Source organism: Delphinapterus leucas, chromosome 13, assembly GCF_059928025.1.
Source record: "Delphinapterus leucas isolate spDelLeu-1000000601 "Yukka" chromosome 13, BTC_Dleu_Yukka2, whole genome shotgun sequence".
NCBI lineage: Eukaryota > Metazoa > Chordata > Mammalia > Artiodactyla > Monodontidae > Delphinapterus > Delphinapterus leucas.
The window spans coordinates 2,765,487-2,789,989 of NC_143141.1; the positions used below are offsets into that span (position 1 = coordinate 2,765,487).

General features: G+C 49.3%; 1 protein-coding gene across 5 annotated transcripts in view; it reads right to left on the bottom strand.

The window, feature by feature from the left end:
- Positions 1–2,430: 2,430 nt before the first annotated feature.
- NCK2 (NCK adaptor protein 2) overlaps positions 2,431–24,503 on the bottom strand; it is a 100,711-nt gene continuing 78,638 nt past the window's right edge. For all 5 annotated transcript variants that reach the window (XM_089922549.1, XM_089922550.1, XM_089922548.1 and 2 more), the window contains 2 exons: positions 21,216–21,925; positions 2,431–3,686 (listed from right to left, as the gene is read on the bottom strand). In XM_089922549.1, coding sequence (XP_089778675.1) covers positions 3,492–3,686; positions 21,216–21,925 — 905 coding nt within the window. In that variant the 3' untranslated portion in view covers positions 2,431–3,491. The remainder of the gene's footprint in view (positions 3,687–21,215; positions 21,926–24,503) is intronic.

A 24,503-nucleotide genomic window follows, 5' to 3' on the forward strand; every position in this document is an offset into this window, starting at 1 on the left:
AGTGAGGATGCGGTCGAGCGTGGCTTTGGGGCTGCAGCTCCAGTTGGAGGAGTTGGCTGGAGCAGCACGTCTTCAAACGCTGGATGAGGCTGAGCTCTAAGAGAGGGGGCGGGTTGGCTCTAAGACCGCAGGCTGAGGACCACGCTCCCTGAGGGCCTCCTGGGGCCAGAGCTCTGGGTGGGGCCCCTGAGGAAGCCCACGGGGAGCGAGGGCAGGGTCACGCGGGTCACGTGACACATGGAGGCCTGGCTGGCGTCCCCTGTGGTCGTGGCCACAGCATACGATCCTGTCCAGGGCGCCACCCCAGCTGACCCCGCACGACCCTCAGTACAGAGGTGGAAGCAGCCCTACTGACTTGAGCGCAAACACTCAGAAAGGCTGGATAATTTGCTTGAAGTCATGGGGCCAAGAAGGATGACCCAGCACTCCCACCGGAGCGGCCACATCTGGACGGGGGAGGCTGTTTCTGGGGACAGCAGAGGGCACCCGGGCCAGGTGTTAGAGCGGAAATGATGTTAATTACGTGAATCAAACACTCACAGATGAATAATGCAGGATTCTAGTGAGCAACTGGCCAAAACTAGACCTGTGTTTATTGAAAAGCAGCATTTTAAAAGAATACTTTCAAGCTTTTTTATCCTCTCAGTTCTGAACTTTGGTCTTGAAAAATTATTCTGGCATTCTGGCGCTGGGCGGTAGAAATGGCGAAAAGAGTAGATTATAAACCAGTCAGTACACAGAAACCAAAGACAAAACTGTAAGGCACCAGAAATGCTTTGTTTGGAAATGTCAGGGTTTCAGGAGATACAAAGATTCTAATTTACAATTTAAGACTTTAATGTGTGAGGCACTTTGGAAGAGAAGATGGACAGTTTTAGCTCCTAGAAACAGGATTTAATGGCATTTGGCAAAAGCCACTCGTGAAGAGCCTGGTAGCTCCAGACTGTAATTCACAGGCCATTAGTGGAAAATGAAGGCACGTTTAATGCAAACTAATGAGCAGAATCGACCTTATTGTCCTCTGCTGTCTGTGCAAAGAGGCAAGGGAATGGCAAAACCAGATTTGACCAGGAAATCTCTGGCCAGGCAGGAAGGTGATGGTACAAGTGCCACCTGGACAGAGCGTCGGTGGTCCACACTCCAAACCACACGGGGACCCTGCCTGGCATCCCCTCCCCCGCACCCACTCTATCGACAGGCTCATACTGGGACTAGCAGTTCACGCTCCGCTGGCCCACCTGGTGCTAGGACGTCCCGGAGCGCATATGTCCCGGAGCGCATAGATACGAATCCTGATCGACCCCACGCAGCTGGAGACTCCCACACGGTCGTTTGAGATGAAAAATAATTGTCAATGGCAACTATAAGCCTTAAAGAAGTTCCTGAAGCCAAAACGTGTCTGTAGTGTGTCCTTTAACTGCTTCCTCCTGAATTGCTGTGTAAATCAGTGTTTCTGCTGTCCAGGCACTCACGGTGTAGAGGGATTCCCGCATGATGTCGACATGGTACACACAGCAGGCAGATCAGAGAGTCGGGAGGAAGTGGGATTTCCATGACATCGTCCACAACCCGCCTGTTTTGGCTAAGGTGATGGTCTGCCTCACTCACCTGGAGAGCTCTATTCTTATGTAACGAGGTGCCCGCAACTTCAGGTCCCAGACACCAGATGTCTAATTTCCAAGGCAACAACTAAAGATACAATGAACTCACAGAGAACAGGAATGGCAGATTCAGTTGAAACTCTCACCACATACCTTACTTCTCCTGGAAGCCTCACCGGCTGCTGTTGGGAGGGCATGGCCCCAAAGCCAGAGTCCTGGGCTTGTCACCTGCCCCACGAGGCACCAGCCGTGCCCCGTGCGATCACCTGTCCCTCACCTTCTCCATCTGTGTGATGGGGACGATCCCAGGACGGCCTCGAGGAGCTGGGACGAGGATGCCATGGCCGGCCCAGAGGGAGCGCTGAGCACACATCCCCTGTGATCAGCCATGGGGGCGCCAAGGCCGTGCCCTGTGGCTCTGTATTCCCGGTGCCCAGTGCCCTTGGGGGCTCGACAAAGGCTTTCCCGAGCGCACGGAAGGCAGGCGGGACAGGGGAGAGGAAAGCCGGAGCGGGGAGAGGAAAGCTGGGGGAGGGAGGGCTAGCTGACGACAGTTTGGTGAAATATTTTTAACAGATAATTTCCAAAGAGTAAAGGAAGAGTAAAGGCAAGCTTGAGATTCCGGTTTCTCTTGGAGTCGCTCTAATTAAAATTATTTCAAGATACAAAAATGCGGCGGTAGAAAAAGAAAACACACAAGTGATAAATTTGTTAGAACACCTCTCTAGAAACGCTCCCCGCTTCGGGCACTGAGCATTTCAGGAAAGGCTGCAGGGGCTCCTGTCCCATCGCTGAGTCCGAGCTTTGCCACAGATGAACACACACAGAGTCGTGTCATAATACTTTTTTATTACAATATCCAAAAAACTGAGTATGCAAGTTTAGGAGGTCTCAAGACCCCTTCCTCAGCTGTAGGAATGTGCCCATCTCAAGAGTGTATATTTAAACTATAAAGGAGTTCAAATGTAAAGAAAAAAGAAAATGCAATTTCTTCATAAACATTCTGTATCTCCTACCACCAATCACATATCCTTTTGTAAACCCTGAAAAATTTCCCTGTAAAGCAAATTTTATATATATATATATATAGTGTGTGTGTGTGTGTGTGTGTGAAGTGTTGGTTGCTCCCCTTCCCCAAAGATCAGCTGTCTTCCTTAATCATATGTATTAGTGTCAACAAATGGCTACAATACATATTACTTTGAGAATTAAATACGTCATTGTGAGATTGAAACGAGCCGAAGGGCAAGAGGAAAAAGCACTATAGGCCGATGGCACATCCTGGGGGAACATTTCCGAAACCTCTGTCTTTCCGAGTCTCCGGACCGACTTTCCAGGACCTCTTTTCTTTATTGCAAGTGCAGCCCCAAAGGCACTGGACAGCTTCTTCCCTCCCGTCTCACCCGGTGGTTCCAGTATTGCTACGAGTGCCCGGGGTCACCCCCGGAGAGTCTGGGAGCTGTGTGAACGCAAATGACACAGATCCAGGGATGCCGGGACCAGGACAGGTGGCCCCTGGGCAGGTGCCACCCAGGGCCCGGCCCCGCTGTCACGTGCGCTGTGGCTCACGGAAGTAAGGGCGGCTCCGGTGCATCCAAACCGCACCCGATGTCTTTAAAGGGGGGGGGTTGGCTGGCATGAGCGATTTGAACAGACTAAGGCTGGATCCCACGGAGAAGGAATTAAAGTGATCTGACTCGTCCCCTTTCACCTCCCCATCACCAAAACCGTCCAGGAGGGCCTGGGACGGCAAAGGAGGGCGGATGGCAAACGAACCGACCCGGGCAGAAAGGGAAACCAGCTGGAGAGAGCAAGGACGGGGCGGCCACCGGGAGTGGGCCTGCGGGAGGGCCCGGGCCGGGGCGCCTTTCCGGGGCGCGTCCACTGGGCTCACTGCAGCGCCCGGACGAGGTAGAGCTTCTCCCCGTGCTCGCTGGTGAAGATGGGGGCCTTCTTGTAGTGATCCACCAGCTCGTCCATGGTGTGGAAGCGCCGCTGCCCGATGCAGTAGACGTTGTCCACCAGTTGCACCTTGAAATGCTTGTTCTTCCCTGACGCTTTGAGAGACACGGAGAAGTCACTGGGCTGCAGAGGAAAGAGGACACCAGTTACCACCCGGCCCTGGGCCATGAGCCACGAGCCACGAGCCACGAGCAGGGCCGGGGGCGGGGCACCGGGCTCTGCGTCCATGCCCGGGGCGGCTCCTGGTCTTTACAATGACCCAGAGGCCGGCTGAGATGCTCGTGTTCTGCAGTGAAGAAAACTGACACTTTGCTTAGTAGGGTTTCGGTGCTAAATGTATTTCGTTATTTGAAAATAACGTTATTTGGAGACTCGTTATGGAATGGACAGCACCAGTGTTAACCGGTGTTAAATCTTCATTTCCCCAAGCTATTTCCTGAATTTGTAAAAAGTGATTTCTATACAGGCAGCAGCTAGAAGTTTCACTTTCTCTAACTTCTACCACTATTAGAAGTTCACCCAACAGCGTGGTGCTGGCACAAAAACAGACACATAGGTCTATGGAACAGAAAAGAGAGCCCCCAAATAAACCCACACACCTATGGTCAATCAATCTACGACAAAGGAAGCAAGAATATACAAGAGAGAAAAGACAGTCTCTTCAGTAAGCGGTGCTGGGAAAGTTGGACAGCCACTTGTAAAGAATGAAATTAGAACATTTCTCTAACATCATATACAAAAATAAACTCGAAATGGATTAAAGACCTAAATGTAAGATTGGAATCCATAAAACTCCGAGAGGAAAACATAGGCAGAACACTCTGACATAAATTGTAGCAATATATTTTTGGATCTGTCTCCTAAAGCAAAGGAAATAAAAGCAAAAATAAACAAATGGGACCTAATTAAACTTAAAAGCTTTTGCGCAGCAAAGGAAAAGAAACCATCGACAAAATGAAAAGACAACCTACTGAATGTGAGAAAATACTTGCAAATGATGTGACCAATAAGGGGTTATTTATATATATCCAACATATATAAACAGCTCATACAACTCAATATCAAAAAACAAACGACCCAATTAAAAAAATGGGCAGACGAACGGCATAGAGATTTTCCAGAGAGGAAATGAAGGTGGCCAACAGGCACATGAGAAGATGCTCAACATCGTTTAATCATCAGGGAAATGCAAATCAGAACCACAAGGAGATACGACCTCACACCTGTCAGAATGACTGTCATCAAAAAGAACGCAAATAACAAATGTTGGGAGAGAGCGTGGAGAAAAGGAAACCCTCTTGCGCTGTTGGTGGGAATGTAAATTGGTGCAGCCACCATGGAGAACAGTAGGGAGGTTTCTCAAAACACTAAAAATAGAACTGCCATATGACCCAGCAATTCCACTGCTGGGTATATATCCAAAAAAAAAAACCCCAAAATGCTAATTCAAAAAGATACATGCAGCCCAACATTTCTTAGCAGCATTATTTACAATTGCCAAGGTGCAGAAGCAGCCCAAGTGTCCGTCAACAGATGAATGTATAAAAAAGATGTGGTACATATATACAATGGAATACTACTCATTCATAAAAAAGAATGAAATTTTGTCATTTGCAGCAACGTGGATGGACTCGGAGGGCATTATGCTAAGTGAAGAAGTCAGGCAGAGAAAGACAAACACTGTATGATCTCACTTACATGTGGAATCTAAGAAATACAACAAACTAGCGAACATAAAAAAGAAGCTGACTCACAGATATAGGGAACAAACTAGTGGTTACCAGTGGGGAGAGGGAAGCGGGGAGGGGCAATATAGCAGTAGGGGATTAAGAGGTATACACTTTAGGTATAAAATAAGCTACAAGGATATATTGTACAACAAGGGGAATATAGCCAGTACTTTATAATAACTGTAAATGGAGTATAACCTTTAAAAACGGTGAATGACTACGTTGTACACCTGTAACTTACAGAATATCGTACATCAACTATATGTCCATTTAAAAATTTTAAATTTTTCTAATTCTCAGCTATTTAAAAATAAATACTTTAAGAGCAGTGGAAAATTCTGGTTGCATTTTAACATGGTTCATAGTATCCCAGAGGCGGCTATACTATGGTTCATGTAGAGATTTTATTGAGAAATGTTTAAATTTGTGATTATGTCAGTGCCCTACGTATATGTGAATATATTATATTTTAGAAAGATATTATTACTTTTATTAAAATTAGTCTTTCATCTCATTTATTGAAAAATATGTAGGGTAAGACATTGAATGAGGAATATTCTTTGGGGAAAAAAAGTATTGCTGAATTCGATAAACAATTATTTACTGAACATGGACTCACACCAAACAGGCCATGCCCTGGCTGCGTGTGCATGAGAGCACAGCATGTATGCTCTACATAGGTTTCTGCTCTCTTGGAAGTGACCATCCAGTGGGGGAAACGGATAAAGAAGGAGCTGGTACATAGGCGCAAATTGTGCTGAGTTCTGCAGAGAGAAAGGAGAGAGTACTGAGGTGGCACAGGGCATTTAAACTCGGGGCGGGAGGTCAGGAAAGGCCTCCACAGAAACCGGACCTGGGCCCGAGACGCGCGCTGGTGGGTGAGCACTGAAGAGGGGAGGGGGGACGTCGGTGAAGAAAGGGAGAGGGTCCTGCCTCAACGGAGGCACTAAGTGGCCGGCGTGGCTGAGGGAGAGGAGGGTGGACACTGGCCTCCCTCAGTGGCCTCAGAATAAAACCCAGCCACCCACCACGGCCCACCCAGGGCTGTGTCACCTGTCCCCGCTTTCCCAGATCCGACCAATGAGACAGAAGGATGCCCCTCCCAACCCCAGTCCCATTTTCACTCCTGTTCATGTGGTTTGAGCCAGCTTTTGTCCCCCTCCTTGGTCGACCATTCCTGTAGGTCTCAGCTCACAAGCTGACCACCCTGGAGAAGCCTCCCCATCCAAACCGGACTAGCTCTGCCCACCTTGGCTACTGTCCAGCAGAAGGCGTCCTGACGCAGCAGGCCGGGTGGGGCCGTGTCTAATCCACGGCTGTATTCCGCAGGGAGCCCTATGGATGGTGGGAGCCGGATAATCCAGGTCTAAACTGGATTCCTAGACCAGGCTGCCTCCTTTCTCCAAACCCAGCAACTTATTGCTGGTGAGCACCCACCAGCCCGGCCCCTGCTTCGCATCCCTCCCATCAGGACAAAACCAGCAAGCACCCCGCCCCCATCCACTGGCTTTTACGACGACTCTGCAAACAGTTGATTTAAGGTGTACAAATCTTGCAAAACAAGAGATCACTCCATATAAACGAATGACAACTCAGGGAAATGGGGGTCTGAGAAAATCCAACTCTGGGGCGGGCTGCCACCTGTCACAGCTGTCGGCAGAAACGCATCTCAGAGACACATGGATATATAGTTTGTATTTGCGTGTCCCTTTGCCCCAAACCGACCAAATAAAAACAAATGTTTAAGGGAAAAACCTCACCTTATCTCCATACTAAACCCAGGGCTTGACGACTTGGAGGAAACCCAGGAAGAGACAGGAAGTTTTATCTCTGATTAGGCCTTGGGCTATGTATTAGTTTCAGAATCACGGCCATTGGAGGATTAGGGGCCCAGAGCAGGTGGGGAAGGAGACACAGAACTTGAAAATTATTTCCCCAACTTGATCTCTTAGAAATGAATCACCATGAGGTGAAGATCTTCTGAGCCAGCCCAGGAGGGCGAGTGCGGATGGGGTGCAGGGGCCTTGGATGGCCCCTCAAGAAAAAGGAATCATCACGAACGCTGATGTCACGATGACCCTGTCAACCAGCTAAACAGCACAGAAGGACACTCTAAGTAATCACCCTGCACAATTCTCAAATCACTACTATCTTCCGGAAACTGAACACGATGGATGCGAGCTGGCCTCAGTGTTTTCAGTATTCCCGCCCAAGTTGCATGTTGTATATGGTTTTGAAAATAGAACAAACTAAAACAGGTACCGCCCGACAGATGCTCTGCACAGGATGGCCCAGAGCATTGGCCCTGGGGCCACTGTCACACGGTGATCAGTCCTGGTGGGTGAAGGAGAAGCTCCATGGGCAGTCACCACGCCCCTGGGTCCAGCAGCACATATACACACTAGGGACCGCTCAGCTCTCTCCTGGGGCTTCAGGTTTTTGTGAAGTGACGTTTAGTTTCGAGCATCTGTTAGTTTTTATAAGCATATACATTCTGTGCCATAAGTCTGTGCCTTCAGATAAAGACAGAAGGCGACTTCAGTTTTATAGTTTAGCACAAGCCAGGCACTGAGCTACTTTTAGAGATACTTTAATCAATTCACAGACAAAGTGGCATCGCAGGAAGGGAGTAGGTGAGTCAGTCAGAGTCGGCATGTGATAGGCTCAATTTTAATTAAGCCCCATGATCAACAGACGACTCTGAATTTGTTTTTAATTTAAGCTCCTTCATTTAACATCACGGTGTGTCATGTGTGTATGTGCATTACAGCAGTAAAACCAATGCAGCAGAGAAAGTAATTTTTAATTTTCTGGGCTCCTGAGTAGAAACCTTGAAGTCAAGGACATAGAATGAACTAAATTTATGTCAAGCAGGGCTGCTGAACCTTTGGGGAAATCTCAATTCAACAGGAGTACATTTTCCAGTCTACGTACTAAAATGCACTGTTACGTGTTACCACTAAATTCTAAACGAAGCCTGAAGATGAAATGGATCAGTGGTTCTCAAATTGAGCTCCCAAGACCACAGCATAAGCATCTCCTGGGAATCTGTCAGGTGAAAGATCGAATGCTCAGGCCCCGCCACGGAACCCCTGATTCAGCAGCTCTGGGGCGGGGCCCAGCCATCTGTGTTTCATGAGCCCTCCCGGGGATGCTGATGCAGTTGGAGAAGTGGGCTCTGAGCCAACCACCAGAAGTGTTTTCAAATGCTCAGAGCCACGAGGACAAGACAGGAATGAGCTTTACGGGCTAAGTAGCCTCTCGAAGGAGGCGGCTCCGAAGGGCCAAGCTCACCCCCAGGCGGTGGATGCCCTTCTGACTCTGTCCTGAGAAGTCAGGCCCTGCTCTAGACAGTCCCTGTGGGGAAGCCCCCAGAAGGGACAGCAGGGACTCTCTTCCCTTCACACTGAGCCGGTCCCCTGGATCTGACCGAGACGCGGCTGCTCCAGACGCAGAATGAACTTGCCCCGCACGATCCCTGAGAAGTCGACCCCATTGGCCTTGTACACGAGGGCTGTGATCCTTCCAGGCTCAGCTCCCAAACAGCCTCTGGGGAGTCGAGTGAAGAAGGCCGGAGCCACACTCACCTGCACGGGCGGGGGGTGCTGGCGGGAGGACTCAGCGATGCTCTAACCCTAAGCTTGTCACAGAACCGTGACAGGTGTCTGCTGGCCTGTCTGCATTGAGAAAGAGGACCGAAACCCACCAGCCCAGCAGCTGGGGCGCGAATGACCTGGAGACGCAGGCCCACACGAGGGAGTGCTGTGCGCCTCCCATGCTGGGTACAGGGTGAGTCCCTCATCTAGAGCCAGCAAGCCACGGTCATTTCCGAGGCAGGCAGAGCTGTACCGGGAACCCCTCCCGGTGGTGGGAGCACGAGCCAGAACTGCTGCGGGCCTGGACACAGGGTCTCTGCACCATCGAGAAGCTGAAGACGCGCTTTCTCCAGGACCCGGCTGTTTCACCCCAGGGCGTGCTCGGGTTCAGAGGAGCGTGTACAGGTGCAGCAGGACTACTCATGCTGGCCCCAGGTGCTGACGTGCCTCACGTCCACCGCAGGAGTCAATAAACACAGGAGGGGACACTTCATCACACAACAAAATGAATGCGTCAACACGGACTGAACGATCTCGCAAAGTGTGGACAAAAGAAGAAAGTAAGAACAGCCACAGTGCGATATCAACTGTACAAACCAGAAGCAGGCAGAACCCAAACACACAAACATACGTCTAAAATAAAACAGTAAAGAAAACAACCAGCTCACAGTGAAAGGGAGCAGTGATCTCTAGCAGGAGGTACGGTGCAATCAGGAAGCACATACAGGTATGTGAGTAGCTTCCAGAGGGCCGGCAACGTCCTATCTCTTGACCTTGACCTGGGTCTTATTTTTTGACCTTCCTGACCTGGGTTCAACAAGTACTTTTTAAATGAAAATTTTTTGTGTATTACATGTCACAATGAAAGATGTTCTAAAGGTGCTGAACTTGAAACTGGAAGACTAGGCTCGGCCACTAGTGAGTCACGGGGCAGGGGCACATCCCTCTTCAAACACGGCTCCACCCTCCTGTCCACCCCCACCCCGACGTCCCCTCTTTGGGGACACCAATTACATGTATGTTAAACCTCTCACTTGGTCCTGTAAATCTTAGTTCTGTTTACGACAACAGAATGCCGTAAACTGGGTGGTTTAAAAATGACAGAAGTGTATTCCTCACAGTTTGGGAGGCTGGAAGTCCAAGGTGAAGTAGCCGGGAGATTCAGTGTCTGGTGAAGACCTGCTTCCTGGTTCACAGCCAGCCACCCTCTCACTGTGTCCTCATGTGGCAGAGGGGCCAGGGAGCTCTCTGGGGTCTCTTTTATAAGGGCACTAATCCCATTCAAGAGGGCTCCCTCCCAATCCCATCATATTGGGGATCAGGCTTCAGCCTATGAATTTAACAAGGCAGAAAGTTGGGGGGGGAAGGACAACACACAAACGTTCGGTCTGTAGCAAAATCTCTATGCTCTTTTCTGTATTTTCTGTCCTTTTATTTTTTTGCATGTGTATCCTAAAATCTCTCTTCCTCTGAGCTATCTTCCTATTTACTAATCCTTTCTTCAGCTGCATTTAATCTGCTGTAAACCCACCAAGTCCTTAATTTCAGTTACTGTATTTTTTTAGTCCTAGGATTCTCACTTGATTCTCCCTTATTACTTCTAATTCTCTGCTCACATTCATCTTGCTGAGTTTCTTGAACCTATTTATCCATATATCTTAAAGACGGCATTTCAAAACTCAAAATCTGGACTTCCCTGGTGGCGCAGTGGTTAAGAATCTGCCTGCCAATGCAGGGGACACGGGTTCGAACCCTAGTCCGGGAAGATCCCACATGCCACAGAGCAACTAAGCCCACGTGCCTCAACTACTGAGCCCCCATGCTGCAACTACTGAAGCCTGCGCATCTAGAGCCTGTGCTCTGCCACAAGAGAAGCCGCTGCAATGAGAAGCCCGCGCACCGCAACGAAGAGTAGTCCCCGCTCAACACAACTAGAGAAAGCCTGTGCACAGCAACGAAGACCCAATGCAGCCAAAAATAGAAATAAATAAATAATTTATAAATAAATAAAATAAAAACTCGAAATCTGTGGGTCTGTTCTAATGTCTTCCCCCCCCCCTTTGATTTTGGTCTAGTTTTGTCTCCTGGTAATTTTTCTTTGAATGCTACATATTGTGTATAAAAATAAAATCAAAGAGACACTTTGAGGTTCTCAATGGTATTACTGTCCTCCAAGAGGGTTTGCTTTGCTTCTGCACCCAGGGTGGGCAGGGCTCCTTAGTTCAATGAGGAATGTAACTGATTATAGTCTGGTGTTATTCCCAGTTTGCCTTTGATCCCAGTGTATAGACTTTTGGGGGCCCTGCCCCCTCAGGGGGCCTGATCTCCCATTTCTGCCCCCCAGCACCACAGACTACTGCAGGTCTACTTCTCTGCTGCTCTGTGTTTGTCTCAACGTTTTGCCCAGCTTTTCTAGCTGTTTTCAGTCTGTAAGGAACCAGTCCACCATGAGCAGATGGTCACGTGACACGGGCAGGCGGTGACCCATCCAGGCCCCAGTTCTCCACCACAGTCGTGCTGCTGAGAAGCAGGAGAGCTGAGTCACTGGCTCCATTTCCAGGCTGCCTGCTCTCCTATTTTGGCTCCTTTACTTACTGGCTTTGAGACCTTGGGCAAGTTTCCCAACAGTTCTTCAGTTTTTGCAACTATGGAACAGAGATAACTCCTGAAACTGGGAAGAGACTGGGGCAGTTGAATAAACTACAGTAATGTCAGAAGCACAACATCTTTGGGGAGGTATTAAGCAAAACTGTCACCTAGTGGCCCTTCTTTAAGTTCCTTCTATGAAGCTTTATAAAGACAGCCATCAGCATCTCGTCGATTTTTTACAACGTCTTTCAATTAAAGTCTCCAGAGAACATACTTTCCACATCACCTACAAGAGGCCCACGTCCTATCACAGAAGCAGTGCACCGCACTGCACCTTGGCCACTGGCATCAGTGCTTGTTCACGTGGTTCTCCTACGAGGCCCTAAGCTTTCTGAGGGAGACGCTCCTTCTTTCTTATTTTTATATATTTGGGAGAAAAAACTGGGCCTGATACATAATAAGCACTCAACAGATGGTGTGACTGAGGCTGTACAGACCCCTACGTCTGCCACCTGGTACCTCTGAAGTCTCCTCCTGGGTTTCAGCAGAAGGAAAGGAACATCGCTGACATGAAAGCCACCTGTCTGTTCTCTCTTTAAACACAAAGGGCAAAGCGTGATCTCCTGAACTTTAATTTTCAGTTCCTGTTGTCTCCTATCTTATTATGGTCCTGTTTTCTACCTGGGCTACTCGTACTATTTGTCTACCGCTGTGTAACAAATCTCCCCCAAACCCAGTGGCTTAAATAACAATTTATAATTGGGAATTTGGGAGTACCTTAAACCTTGACTGACCTGGAGCCACCAAACTCCATCAGGCTGTAGTGAAGACATGGGCTGAGGCTGCGGTCATCTGAAGGCCCAGCTGGGGAAGCAGGTCCACATACAAGGTGGTCCGCTCACATGAGCCGCTCGGGGGCCTCCGTCCCTGGTCTTGCAGCCTCCCCATAGTCCTGCCTCACCACCTCCACAACATGGCGGCCGGCTCCCCACAAATCAAGCGGTCCCAGATGCAGCAAAGCCACACGCACGTACGATCCAGTCCCGGGAGTCGCCCACCACCTCTCCCGCCACATTCTATTCATCAGATGTGAATTATCAAGTGACACCCTGCTGATGGGGAGGCCGTCACCTCCACCCTTTGAAAGGACGGGTATCAGATGATTTGTGGGCATCTTTTTAAGCCACCACGGGAGTTGTTAAAGTTGTTAAAGTTGTCTTGGGCTGGACTAAAACCTAGGCTGGGTCCTGTACCTGTTTCCAATTTTGGAACACCTAGCTTCCGTCCTCCCTTCAATCCTATCTTCTTGCTTCTTCCCACTGTCCAAACTTCCCCATGGTTCCCTTTCTCCTTATTTGGTGTAATTTCTCTTTGCAGAATACTGCGCTAACTTTTCAAATTTAATTCAAACATCACATCACTTCTTGTTCTCTCCTTCCCTCGGACTGTTCTTCGAAGAATTGACTTTTCTATTCTCACAGTTTTTGAACCTGGGGTTCTGAAGGATTATCTGTTAGTTTAAGTCATTCACTCACCTGACATTTTAGGAAGTCATTTTCCAAGGGGAGTGTGAGGACAGCTGATAGACTGACAAAAAACCACCCTCTCTCAGGGCTTTTATTATCACTATTTTTTTTTTTTTTTTTAGGTTTTAGGTGCCTATTTGAATATAATCCCTCTGAGTACTAGAACCTGATTGAACTCCACATCTCCACACCGGGATCACAGTAGGTGCTCAATAAGTGCACTGACAGGTGAATCTCCAATTTTGAGCATCTCTTCCTCTATTCGTTCCTTCAGGTAATTCTTACATCTTACCTCTTTGCAATTTCTGCTCACAACAACTTTTAGAAAGGAAAACCAAATTATACCATCTTTGATACTATTTCTACAGCTTCACCAACTTGATCCGTTGTTTCAAACACTTGCTGAAAAGCACCTCTATATTTTTATAAAGTAGACTCCCTGGTCAAATATTTCTCTCCTTTACTCAAGATTTAATCACGATTTTCTCATCACCAGTATTAAAAAAAAAAAAAAAAAAAAGGAGCACTGAGAACAGTCCATAATATCCTTTGATTCATCCTCCATCCCCAATAGCCTAGGTATTCATATGATTTTTTTCTAAGCACGTGGCTGTGAAGAAATAATAGAGGAAGCAGGGACTTTGCTCCCAGGCCCTCCTGAGTCTTTAATAACCTTACAATGTCCACATATCTTTCACTGCAGATTTTAGGGCAAGATGAGAATAGAAGTGCCCCTTGCGTGGTCTACTGAACCTCCCAGGTGGGCGCTGGGTGGATTTCTGGTCATGCTGGTCTTCAAGCACCAGCAATTGATACAAATATTTAAGGCTCTCTCTGCCCCCAAGGAGGGGTCACCTTGTCGATTTCTTATCAAAAGCTGTATCATTCTTTCCCCCTTGTCTGGTACATGGAAATTTTTCTCTCTTTTTTTGCTTCTTTAAGGAAGGTACTCTTCTGTCCAGAGAAGCAGCTCCTTTGCCAAAGAAACCTGAGAGCCAGTGGGCTGAAGGCAGATTGTACTCTGCTGGTCAACACTCTCCCGGTTCTAATCTCAGAAAAGTGGCCTTCCAGGTCCATCACCCATTAGATCACCGCCAGCCCCAGCCGTCCAGCAGAGGCTTTTTTCATCAAAATGGACTCCTTCTCTATACAGGAGCTCTCCTCTTTGTGTTTACATCAGTTTACCTTCTGACTGGCGTTTTCTGTTCTCCTATAAACGTGTCTCTGAGATATTTACTCTACAGGCCTAAAGCCAATCCCACAGGTGACATGATCAAATATGATCGCTCTCATTAGCTTCCGAAATAAACTTGTTTACACGAGTGAAGAGAAATCGACCAGCAAACACAGTACGGCCCTCAAAGTCCATCTACCTAATCTTTCAACAGAAGTGTTTACGGTCCATTTGTAAGTTAGTATGTGCATGTGTGATTATCCCTCCCTGCGTCCCCAGATGCATTTCCTAAAGTTAATGGGAACACCTCGGAGGACAGACTTTTAGAATACTGCCCTTGTCATTCTCTGTCTTTTGGCCATGCCATGCCTGGAGTGACTTATCCATAATAAATGATATTATATATATATATATACATATCAATTTACAGCCTGTGGCGTAAGTACAGACAGGGAATCAATTTTGATTAAAAGAAGGCTATATTGGGACTTCCCTGGTGGTCCAGTGGTTAAGACTCCACGCTTCCACTGCAGGGGGTGCAAGTTCGATCCCTGGTCAGGGAACTAAGATCCCACGTGCTGCGTGGCATGGCCAAAAAATAAGAAAATAAAATAAAAATAAAAGAAGGCTCTATTGGACGACTAGGGAGGGTGATCTAACAGAATGATAAAACAGCTTTCTGTGTTACGAGCTCCGTGGGGCGACTCTCTTATTTCTCTGTGCTGCTCTTGCAGTGCTACTGAGGCCACGTTTAGGAACTGCTTGGTGACAGCGCCATGAGAAACACCCACAAATAGGCCAGGAGTGCAGCTGAGGCTGAAAGGCTCTGTGCTGATGCAAATCGGAACCACAGTGAGGCACCACTCAGCACCTATGAGGCTGGTTATTATGAAAAAACAAAAACACCAAAACGACAACTGTTGGCAAGGATGTGTAAAAACTGGAACCCCTATGGTGAAAGGTAAAGTGGTGCAGCCGCAGTGGAAAACAGACTGCGGTTCCTCAAAAAATTCACCAACGAATCACCGTTTGCTCCAAAAACTCTGCTGGGTATAGACCTTCAAGAACTGAAGGCGGGACTTGCACAGACACTTACACACCCATGTTCACAGTGGCATTATTCACGGTAGCCAAAAGGTGGAAGCAACCCACCTGTCCTTTGACAGACGATGGATAAACAAAGCGTGGTCCATCCATACAATGGAGTTATCATTCAGCTTTAAAAAAGGAAGGACATTCTGACCCAGGCTACAGCATGGATGAACCTTGAGGACATTATGCTGAGTGAAGTAAGCCAGACAGAAAAGCACAGACACTGCATGATTCCACTTACACGAGGAGGTACTTAGTCAAATTCATGGAGACCGAGAGTAGAAAGCAGCCTGCGGCTGGGGAGTTGTCATTCAGTGGGGACAGAGCTCCAGTGAGGGAAACGGAACAGCTCTGGGGAAGGATGGCGGTAACGCTTGCACAATGTGAATACGTTTAACGTCGCTGAACTTGCACTTGAAAATGATTAAAATGTTCAACGTTTATGTTTTATATATATTTTGCCACCACAATAAAAAACATTTTTTAAAAAAGTTTATGTGCTAAAAACTGGTGTAATTCCGGAGGAAACCTTATCATCTGGACAGAGGAAACCGAAGTAGCAGGATGGGTGAGGACACGTGCTCTCCTGCCTCGGAAGTTACTGCAGGAATCGGCAGGGGGGCCCTGGCAGAAGGGATGCTGAGAGGAGGGGCCTCAGCGGGGGGTGCAAAGGAAACCCATCATTTCCTTCAGATCACCCTCGACACGGCTCAGACCCGGCTCCTGAACCAAAAAGGGTTGCCCCCCTCTGGCCTGGGGTCAGGCAACAATTGTCCCTGAACCTGACGTTTTTCTATCTCAACCTCCTTGAAATGCAACAGGGACTCTGCCCGGCTCTGGCTGGTACACGCACTGGGCCTCCTGAGTATCTGAATATCGGGACTGTTAGCGGCCTCGGACACCATCTCTGCTGGACAAGTACGCTCCCTGCCCGCATCTCGAGACCAAAACGTAAATGCTTCTTGTAGAATTTCTTCTGCAAGTCGCCAAGGAACTGTTCCCAAAGGACACGCGGTGAAGACCCCTGGCAGCGGGGAGAGAAGAGGTGGGCCTGCCTGCCTCCAAGAAGGAAATGTTCAGCAAGCACCGACCAGAGCCGAATGCAAACGTTCCTCCCTCTGTCCAGGCTTCTCACCTCGCCCCACAAGGTGCTTCCCCTTCACCAGGGGAAGAAACCACAACCAGGGCAGAAAACACCGGCCGGAAGGGCCCACGTGCACCTGCTGGGGCGGTAGCCCCCCGTCCCTCACTCCGGGTCTGCCCGTGGGTGTGTGCTGTTAAAAACTACAGGTACAGGGCTTCCCTGGTGGCGCAGTGGTTGAGAGTCTGCCTGCCGATGCAGGGGACACGGGTTCGTGCCCCGGTCCAGGAGGATCGCACACGCCACATGCCACGGAGCGGCTGGGCCCGTGAGCCATGGCCGCTGGGCCTGCGCGTCCGGAGCCTGTGCTCCGCAACGGGAGAGGCAGCAACGGTGAAAGGCCCGTGTAGCGCAAAAAAAAAAAAAAAAAAAAAAGTTCCAATTACTATAAGAAATGCAATTTGAAAAATATAGCAAGGAACTATGCTAATCCTTCTATTCTGTTTCTTCCTGGCCAAATAATTTTAATAGATTTTTAAAAAAAGAGTAAGAGATGAAACCCAAATAGACTGTTAGTGTGGCCAATATATACAGTAAGTTATCTTTAGCAAGTCTTTTCACACGTGAATGTGCTGTATGACAAAAAATTAGTATCTAAATACTACTGTCGGACACAATAAATAAGGTGAAACAGATGCTCTCTTTGGGATCCTTAATGTCTTACAGAGAAAAATGCCTTCCTATACCACAGGCTGATGCTCTGCAGACCTCATCCTAGTTGTAACCTGTCACTTTCTATAGTAATGGAAGAAATAAAACACTGACCACTTACAGAGCACACAGAAATCTAGTTACTGGTTACTCTCCATCGTAAGTACAGCTTCCTAACCATATCCACAGGATAAGACTGAACAAATACATAAGGATTTACGATGAGCATCAGAAGGCAGGTAGGAATTTTGAATTTGCTAGATTTAATGAGGTTTGGATTAGCAGGTGGAGGTATGATGGTTAAATATGGAGAATAAGAAGCCAAACCGTTTCATCTTTAGCTGCTGAGAATAAATGACAATTGCAGGTGAGGGAGGAGAGCAAGGGAGGGGGAGAGAGAAGATGAAGAAAGAACAGTCGATATTAAGATTCAGGACAGGAAGGACAGCCAAAGCAGGGTGGTCTGGTTCATTCATTGATAAAACATGTCTAACAGATACCTCTGAAACACCCAGCATATCACTGACCCGGGATATTGCAGGATATGCCAAAGTTTTGCTTCTTTTTCTGAAATATGCACATCCTTCCCTCCCCCTCCCCCCCGTATCCATCCCCCGCAAGCACAGATTTCCCAGGACTCAGAGCTGGGTATATTTTTACTTTTCAAAACAGAAAAATATGAAATATTTTTAAATGCAAAATATCAATCAAGAGTCGAGCTTATTTACCTTGGAATCCCTCAGGATATTTTAAAAATGAAACACATCTTGAAGATGCACTCTAAAAAAGCTGTGCTTACAGAGGAGGTCCTGCAGTTCCCTCAACCCAAGGCGAGCCCTGGGCCCACAGACCACAATGAAGGAAAGGAAATTCAATGGGGATGCCTCTGAGTCCGGCAGGAACGCTGACCCAGAACCGTGCAAGATTATGAAGCTAAGGGCTCACACCGGCCTGGCGGTGGCTTTGGAGGCCAGGCTCTCACCTTAGAGATGCCAAAATGAACAGAAAAAAAGACAAAGGAGGGGAGGAAAGGAGACGGGGAGACAGTGGCAGAAAGCAGAGGCAGTGGACGGCGGAAAAGGAATAGGCAATGGACTTGTCCATCTGTACATCCGGACGGCTCCTCGCTGCTGCAGGCGAGCTGAGCACGGACTGGCTACGAGCAGGAAGACAGCGCAGCCGGCCTCTCTCTGTCGTGGCTCTTCAGGATGAGAGCAGCGACACGCCTGAGAGTCCCCTGAGCATGCCTTTGGCACAAGGCAGGCACGCGAAGAGCAGGAAGTGCCATGTCACGGCGAGTTCCGTCAGGACACAAGTGGCCCTGCGCACCCTCGGGCCTCCTGGCGGCCTTCAGCCCAAGCCAATGCCACCACGGGTGCAGAGCTGACCAGGTCCCAGCAAACAAACCCCTTCTTCCTCTGCCCCGGGAATCAATGGTCCCAGCACACGATGAGCTGTCGTGAGCTTGGTTTTCTAAGTTAAAACGGAAGGAAAAAAATTTGGAAAGGCTCCCCTAAAAAATGGTTAAAATAAAATATAAACAATTAATGTTTCAATGATTTAGAAGAAGTTAGCTTTTTCTCTAATAATGCAAATCAAATGTGACACTGGAGCTTCTTCAAGGATGGAGGCCAGATAAAGTACCCCTCCACCTCCAAAAGGACTCGGTCCCGAGATCAGACAGTGACCACTGCCTGCATGTGTGTCCCATGGAAAAGCGACAGGTCCTCCCTAAGCCAGCGATGTCCCTCTACCTTCTGCCAAGGACTGTCCCCTACCCCAGACCCGGACAGAAGGACGTGGGGCACTGTCTCCACACTGGGAGGCTGCTTTCACCCCTCTCCCTTCTAAGACATCTCTTCAAACCCAACATTCCTAAATCAAGACAATACTCCTCGACTCGGATCGTACCTGTCCCTTGATCACCTCCTACTGTGATCGGGTAACCGGTGCTTCCTCTGAGTTTCTCTCAGGAGGGTTGGAAGTGCTCCGGACCCGATTCTCTGAAGCCTCCGCCCTGATCTGTGCACGGAGCTGAGCTCACGTTAGAACAGCTTAACGTGATGTCCTGCCAGAAACCACCAACTCTGGATAAGAAAACCTCAGCGATATCATATGATATTTGTCTTTATGGTATTGCTTATATGTGGAATCTAAAAAGAAAAGGCACAAATGAACTTATTTACCAGAGAGGAGTAGAGTCACGGATATAGAAAACAAACCTATGGTTACCAGGGGATAAAGGGGGGAGGGCTAAATGGAGAGAATGAGATTGACATACACACACTACTATATATAAAATAGATAATGAATAAGGACCTACTGTCTAGCACAGGGAACTCTACTCAGTACTCTGTAATGGCCTGTATGGGGGAAAAGAATCTAAAACAGAGGGGATATATGTACATGTATAGCTGATTCACTTTGCTGTAGACCTGAAATTAACACTACATTGTAAATCAACTATACGTCAATTAAAATTAAAAAAAAAAAAAAGCAAAGAAAAGCTCAGTATTCAGACTTCAGATGCAGCTAACGTTCAGGCCCTGTGCGTTTGCCCAAGCACAGGGCAGGCGCCGCCGACTCCACGACCTGCCGCCACCATCAGGGGGGCCAGTTTCCACCACCATCACGTCTGCCCCCCTCTCTGAAGGGGAAAATCACTTCTGGGGCCTCGAACTCCTCCCAGATCAGTCAACAGGAACCTTGACTATGCACTTACTTATTGTGGTATCAACCTTTTCAGAAGACGACAATTATAGTACATAGCACGAGCTTACCAGTCTTATAGGTTGCGTTTAAAAAATTAAACTGGGACTTAACTGGTGGCACAGTGGTTAAGAATCCGCCTGCCAATGCAGGGGACACAAGTTCGTTCCCTGATCCAGGAAGGTCCCACATGCCGTGGAGCAACTAAGCCCGTGTGCCACAACTACTGAGCCCGCGTGCCACAACTACTGAAACCGGCACGCCTAGAGCCCGTGCTCTGCAACAAGAGAAGCTACCGCAATGAGAAGCCCACGCACTGCAACGAAGAGTAGCCCCCGCTCGCCGCAGCTACAGAAAGCCCACGTGCAGCAACGAAGACCCAATGTAGCCAAAAAAGAAAAAAAAATTAAAAATTAAGCTGAAGTCTGCAGGAACCAGTACAAAGTAAATTACACTGGACTCTATCTTCAAAACTCTCCTTTCGGGGGGACTCACTCTGGAAGGTGTATTTGCAGGGATCGACAAAATCGGTTTAGTAGTACCTCCACAATGAAAACACAAAAAGGCTAATTCGCGTGACACAGCCCAGTTCCCCCGGATGGGCTCGGCCATACACCTGAAACACAGACCTCCGAATTTGTGCTGGAAACCAATCTGCTCCAAGTCGAGAGGCCTCATGCCGCCGACCCTGCTCACACACACAAACTCCTCTCTCTCAACCACTGGCTTTTCCCTTTCTGTTCTCTTCCTAAGTGCTTTAAAAGCTTTTCAGAAATAAACTCAGCGGTGCCTGAGGCAGAGACATACCGAGGGTTACACGGCTTAAAAAGCAAAGCCAACCAGCCAACAAAAGGCTGTGTCAGAAACGGGGCGCCCGCCTTGCTGAGAACATCTGATGTGTCTCAGACCCAGAGAGGAAACAAGGTCAACCGCCAGGGCTGAGACGGGGTCATTAATGGGGAAACCAGGGGAGAGAATGACATTTGAGTCTGCACGACAGAACAGGGGTGATCTCAGTCAAGAGGCAGCAAACCTTCAGAAGCTAACAACACACCGTACTTACCGTGCCGTCTGCAAGAACGCACCTCCCGGAGAAGAGGTGCGGCTAAGGCCGGGCAGTCCAGGCAGATTTCAGCCCAAGGCAGAGCGGAGGGTCTCAGAACACAGACCAACTGTGTTCATCCCTCTTAACATGAGCCCCAAATACCCTTGCTGTTTGAGGCCATTCACACACCTGAGAAGGGAATGGCACACGAACGCACACACATACATACTCTCCGCTTCCTTCGCGCGTTCCACTCACCGAGGACTCTCTGTCCCTGATGAGCGGGCCGCCCTGCGTGCCCCGTGCACACACGCACACGTGTACACATAACACACACAGACCCACACACACGTGCACACACACGGGCACACCCCTCTGCCCCCCCAACCCCGCACTCACCGAGGACTCGCTGTCGCGGACGAGGAAGTCGCCCTGCACGCCCCGCGCGTTGAGCGCACACTCGGCCTGGTGGCGCGTCACGTTCCCGTAGTACCACTCGCGGCCCGCGAACCGGCCGGCGCGCGCAGGCCCCGCGGGGCCAGAGCCGGCGTGCAGGGCCGGGCCCTCGCTCAGCACCACCACGTAGTTCTTGGGCACCAGGCCGACCTGGCCGCGCGCGTTGCGGCAGCGCCACCACTCGGGGTCGTTCTCGGGCTTCTCGATCACCTCCATGGTCTCGCCCTTGTCGAAGTTGAGCTCCTCCTCGGTGACCGAGCTGAAGGGGTACAGCGTCTGCACCACGTGCAGGACCCGCGCGCCCTGGCCGTTGCTGAGCGCGGCGCTGGGCCGCAGGCTCGGGCCCCCGGGCGCGTCGGCGGCCGCCTCGTCCAGCTCCTCCAGCACGTAGTTGGATGGGAACCAGCCCACCTGCCCGTTGTAGCTGCCCCGCCACCAGCCGTCGCTGCACTTCTCCATGACGGTGACGCGCGAGCCCTTCACCAGTGACAGCTCGTCCTCGCGCTCGGCCGCGTACGCGAACTTGACCACGGCCGGGATGCTGAGGTCGTAGATGCGGTCGGCACCGCCTCCGTTGGCGGGGAACTCCGCGTCCATGCTGGGTGTGGGCGATGCATCGCGGGCACTTGTCTTCCTGCGGGTCCTGCCGAGGCCTGCGGAGACACGGCAAAGCTCAGTGCGGGGACAGGGCTCAGCACGTGGGGACCCGGCATGGGCTCCACGCGGGCACGGGGCTCAGCGTCCGGCGACCCGACAAGGGCTCAGGGCGGGGTCTGGTCCAAGAGGCAGCACCTGCACCTGATATAGGACGGACTGGGTCCCGTGGCTGGTGACCAGCCACTCACCAGCAGAGGTGACAGTGGCTAAATGCCTAAAAGCTGGTTATTACCAAAACCGATCTCTCTGCTTTCCTCAAAAACCTGCTAGAGCACCAGCAAACCAAGAGGATAAAACAGTGTAAAGTCTGAAAATGATTAGAGCATCCCTGTGCCACTACTACAAAAGACCAAAAAAAAAAAACAAACAAGACAGGACAGAAAACGTCTTATGCGTTTTGGACGGGAAGCTGGACAAAATGAGCTTGCAGAGCTGCCCCAGCTCTCAGGACCCCTCAGGGCTGGCCTGTGTTCAGGCCAGCACCCTCTCCTCCATCCGAGGACACTCAGTGCCCTCCCGGGGCCACCTGGCAGTGGAGTGGCCCCACTGGGCAGAAACCCATACCCCTCCTTCCTCCTGTTCTTTTCTTTCAACACTGCAGAGACTTCCCACAAGTTGTGATGAGTGAATTAGAAGAAAAAAAAATAGCCGATACATTAAATCTGCGGCAGAATTTTCCACATTCTGATTGAAAAACCACTAATGGATCAGAAAATCGGTTTAACGGGGTTGTGACCAGCCTGTATGTATATGCTGTCTTCTTTTTAAAAGGGAACAAGATAGAAAATCTCAGAGTGCATCAAACATAGAATTGCTGCTTCAGTCACATTTGTGAGTCAGTGCTGAGCTATAATGTGAAAATTATCCCTTCCTGTGCCTGAGGAACACAGCTGGAAAAGCCCTAAGGTAAAAATGCTTTAACCTGGTTAAAATGCACGGAATTCCGGAACCTTGTAGAAAGTGAGCCGAGGGGAGGAGGGCACGTCGGCCCCAGAGATGTGGACGTGGACCCGGACTGGGGGCCCGCCATGCCGCTCACCCGCCACGTCTCCCAGCTAAGTCAGGGAGGAGGTTTTCGTGGCATGGAAACTGTGGCCACTGGCAAATGTTTTTCTCCTGAAAGGACACCAAAGCGCTTTTATGGGTAGCTTGTACCTCCTTCTCCCTTAATTCCCTGCGGTAGAGACAGCTTGGTCCTGAGAATTACCTTTGCTTCTACTCCCCTGCCAGCTGGGATGGTCAGAGGAATGAAAGGAGGCATCACGATCGTCTCCGACCACGGAGAGTTGGGCGCTGGCTTCCAGAGCAGACCCGCCTCGGCTGCGTTCTCTGCCCCGGGACACGTGCTCCGCTCAGTGCCACAAGCAGGGCAAGGAGTGTGAGGTGACAGCACACCCGTGATAAGTGCTCACTCACTTGGATCTTCAAGTGGAGGCACCAATTTTTTTTTAAAAATATATTTTATTTATTTATTTATTTTTGGCTGCGTTGAGTCTTCGTTGCTGCGCGCGGGCTTTCTCTAGTTGTGGCGAGCGGGGGCTACTCTTCGTTGCGGTACGTGGGCTTCTCATTGTGGTGGCTTCTCTTGTTGCGGAACACAGGCCCTAGAGTTCCTGGGCTTCAGCAGTTGTAGCATGTGGGCTCAGTAGTTGTGGCTCGCGGGCTCTAGGGCGCAGGCTCAGTAATTGTGGCGCACAGGTTTAGTTGCTCCGCGGCATGTGGGATCTTCCCAGACCAAGGCTCGAACCCGCCTCCCCTGCATTGGCAGGCGGATTCTTAACCACTGCACCACCAGGGAGGCTCCGAGACACCAATTCTTTAAGCTAATGGCTTCTGCTGTTTCTTTTTGTTCTTCAGCGTCTTACTCAAGTGCACGGGAAATAAAGAGTAAGCCGGGACACCGGACCAAGCTAAACATTTAGATTTCCATGTAAGAGTTCATTTGCTTTACACCTGAAAACATGAACCTCTCAACCTTCGATTTCAAAGCTAGGTGAGCTCAACTCTGCAATGACACGGCATCGTGATGATTCAATGGCGTCCTAATCCAGAGGCACACAGGACAGTTCATGGAAGTAAACTTCCACCCGGAAGTCTCGGGCACGAAGACCTTCAAACCTCCCGGGGCAGTCGGCACGCGGAGCGGGAATGGCCAGGCAGAGTGCAATCTTTATGGGTAACAAAGATTTCAAGAAATAACATTTAAAAATAACTCTCTAGGAGACCTTTCCAAATTTGTGAGCGAGGAAGCCTACTTGAAGAGCCAGGGAAGAGCAGCTTTTAGAATATTCATCAAGACGTAAAGGTGTCACTGCGCACTACCATATGTAAGATAGATAACCAACAGGGACCTACTGTATAGCACAGGGAATTCTACCCAATACTCTGGAATAACCTATATGAGAAAAGAATCTAAGAATGAAACATATGTATATGTATAACTGAATCACTTTGCTGTACACCTGAAACTAACACAACACTGTAAGTCAACTATAATCCAATAAAATTAAAATATATATAAAAAAAGGCGGAAAGGTGTCAAGATCAACAGAAAAGACAACGGCAGACCTTACG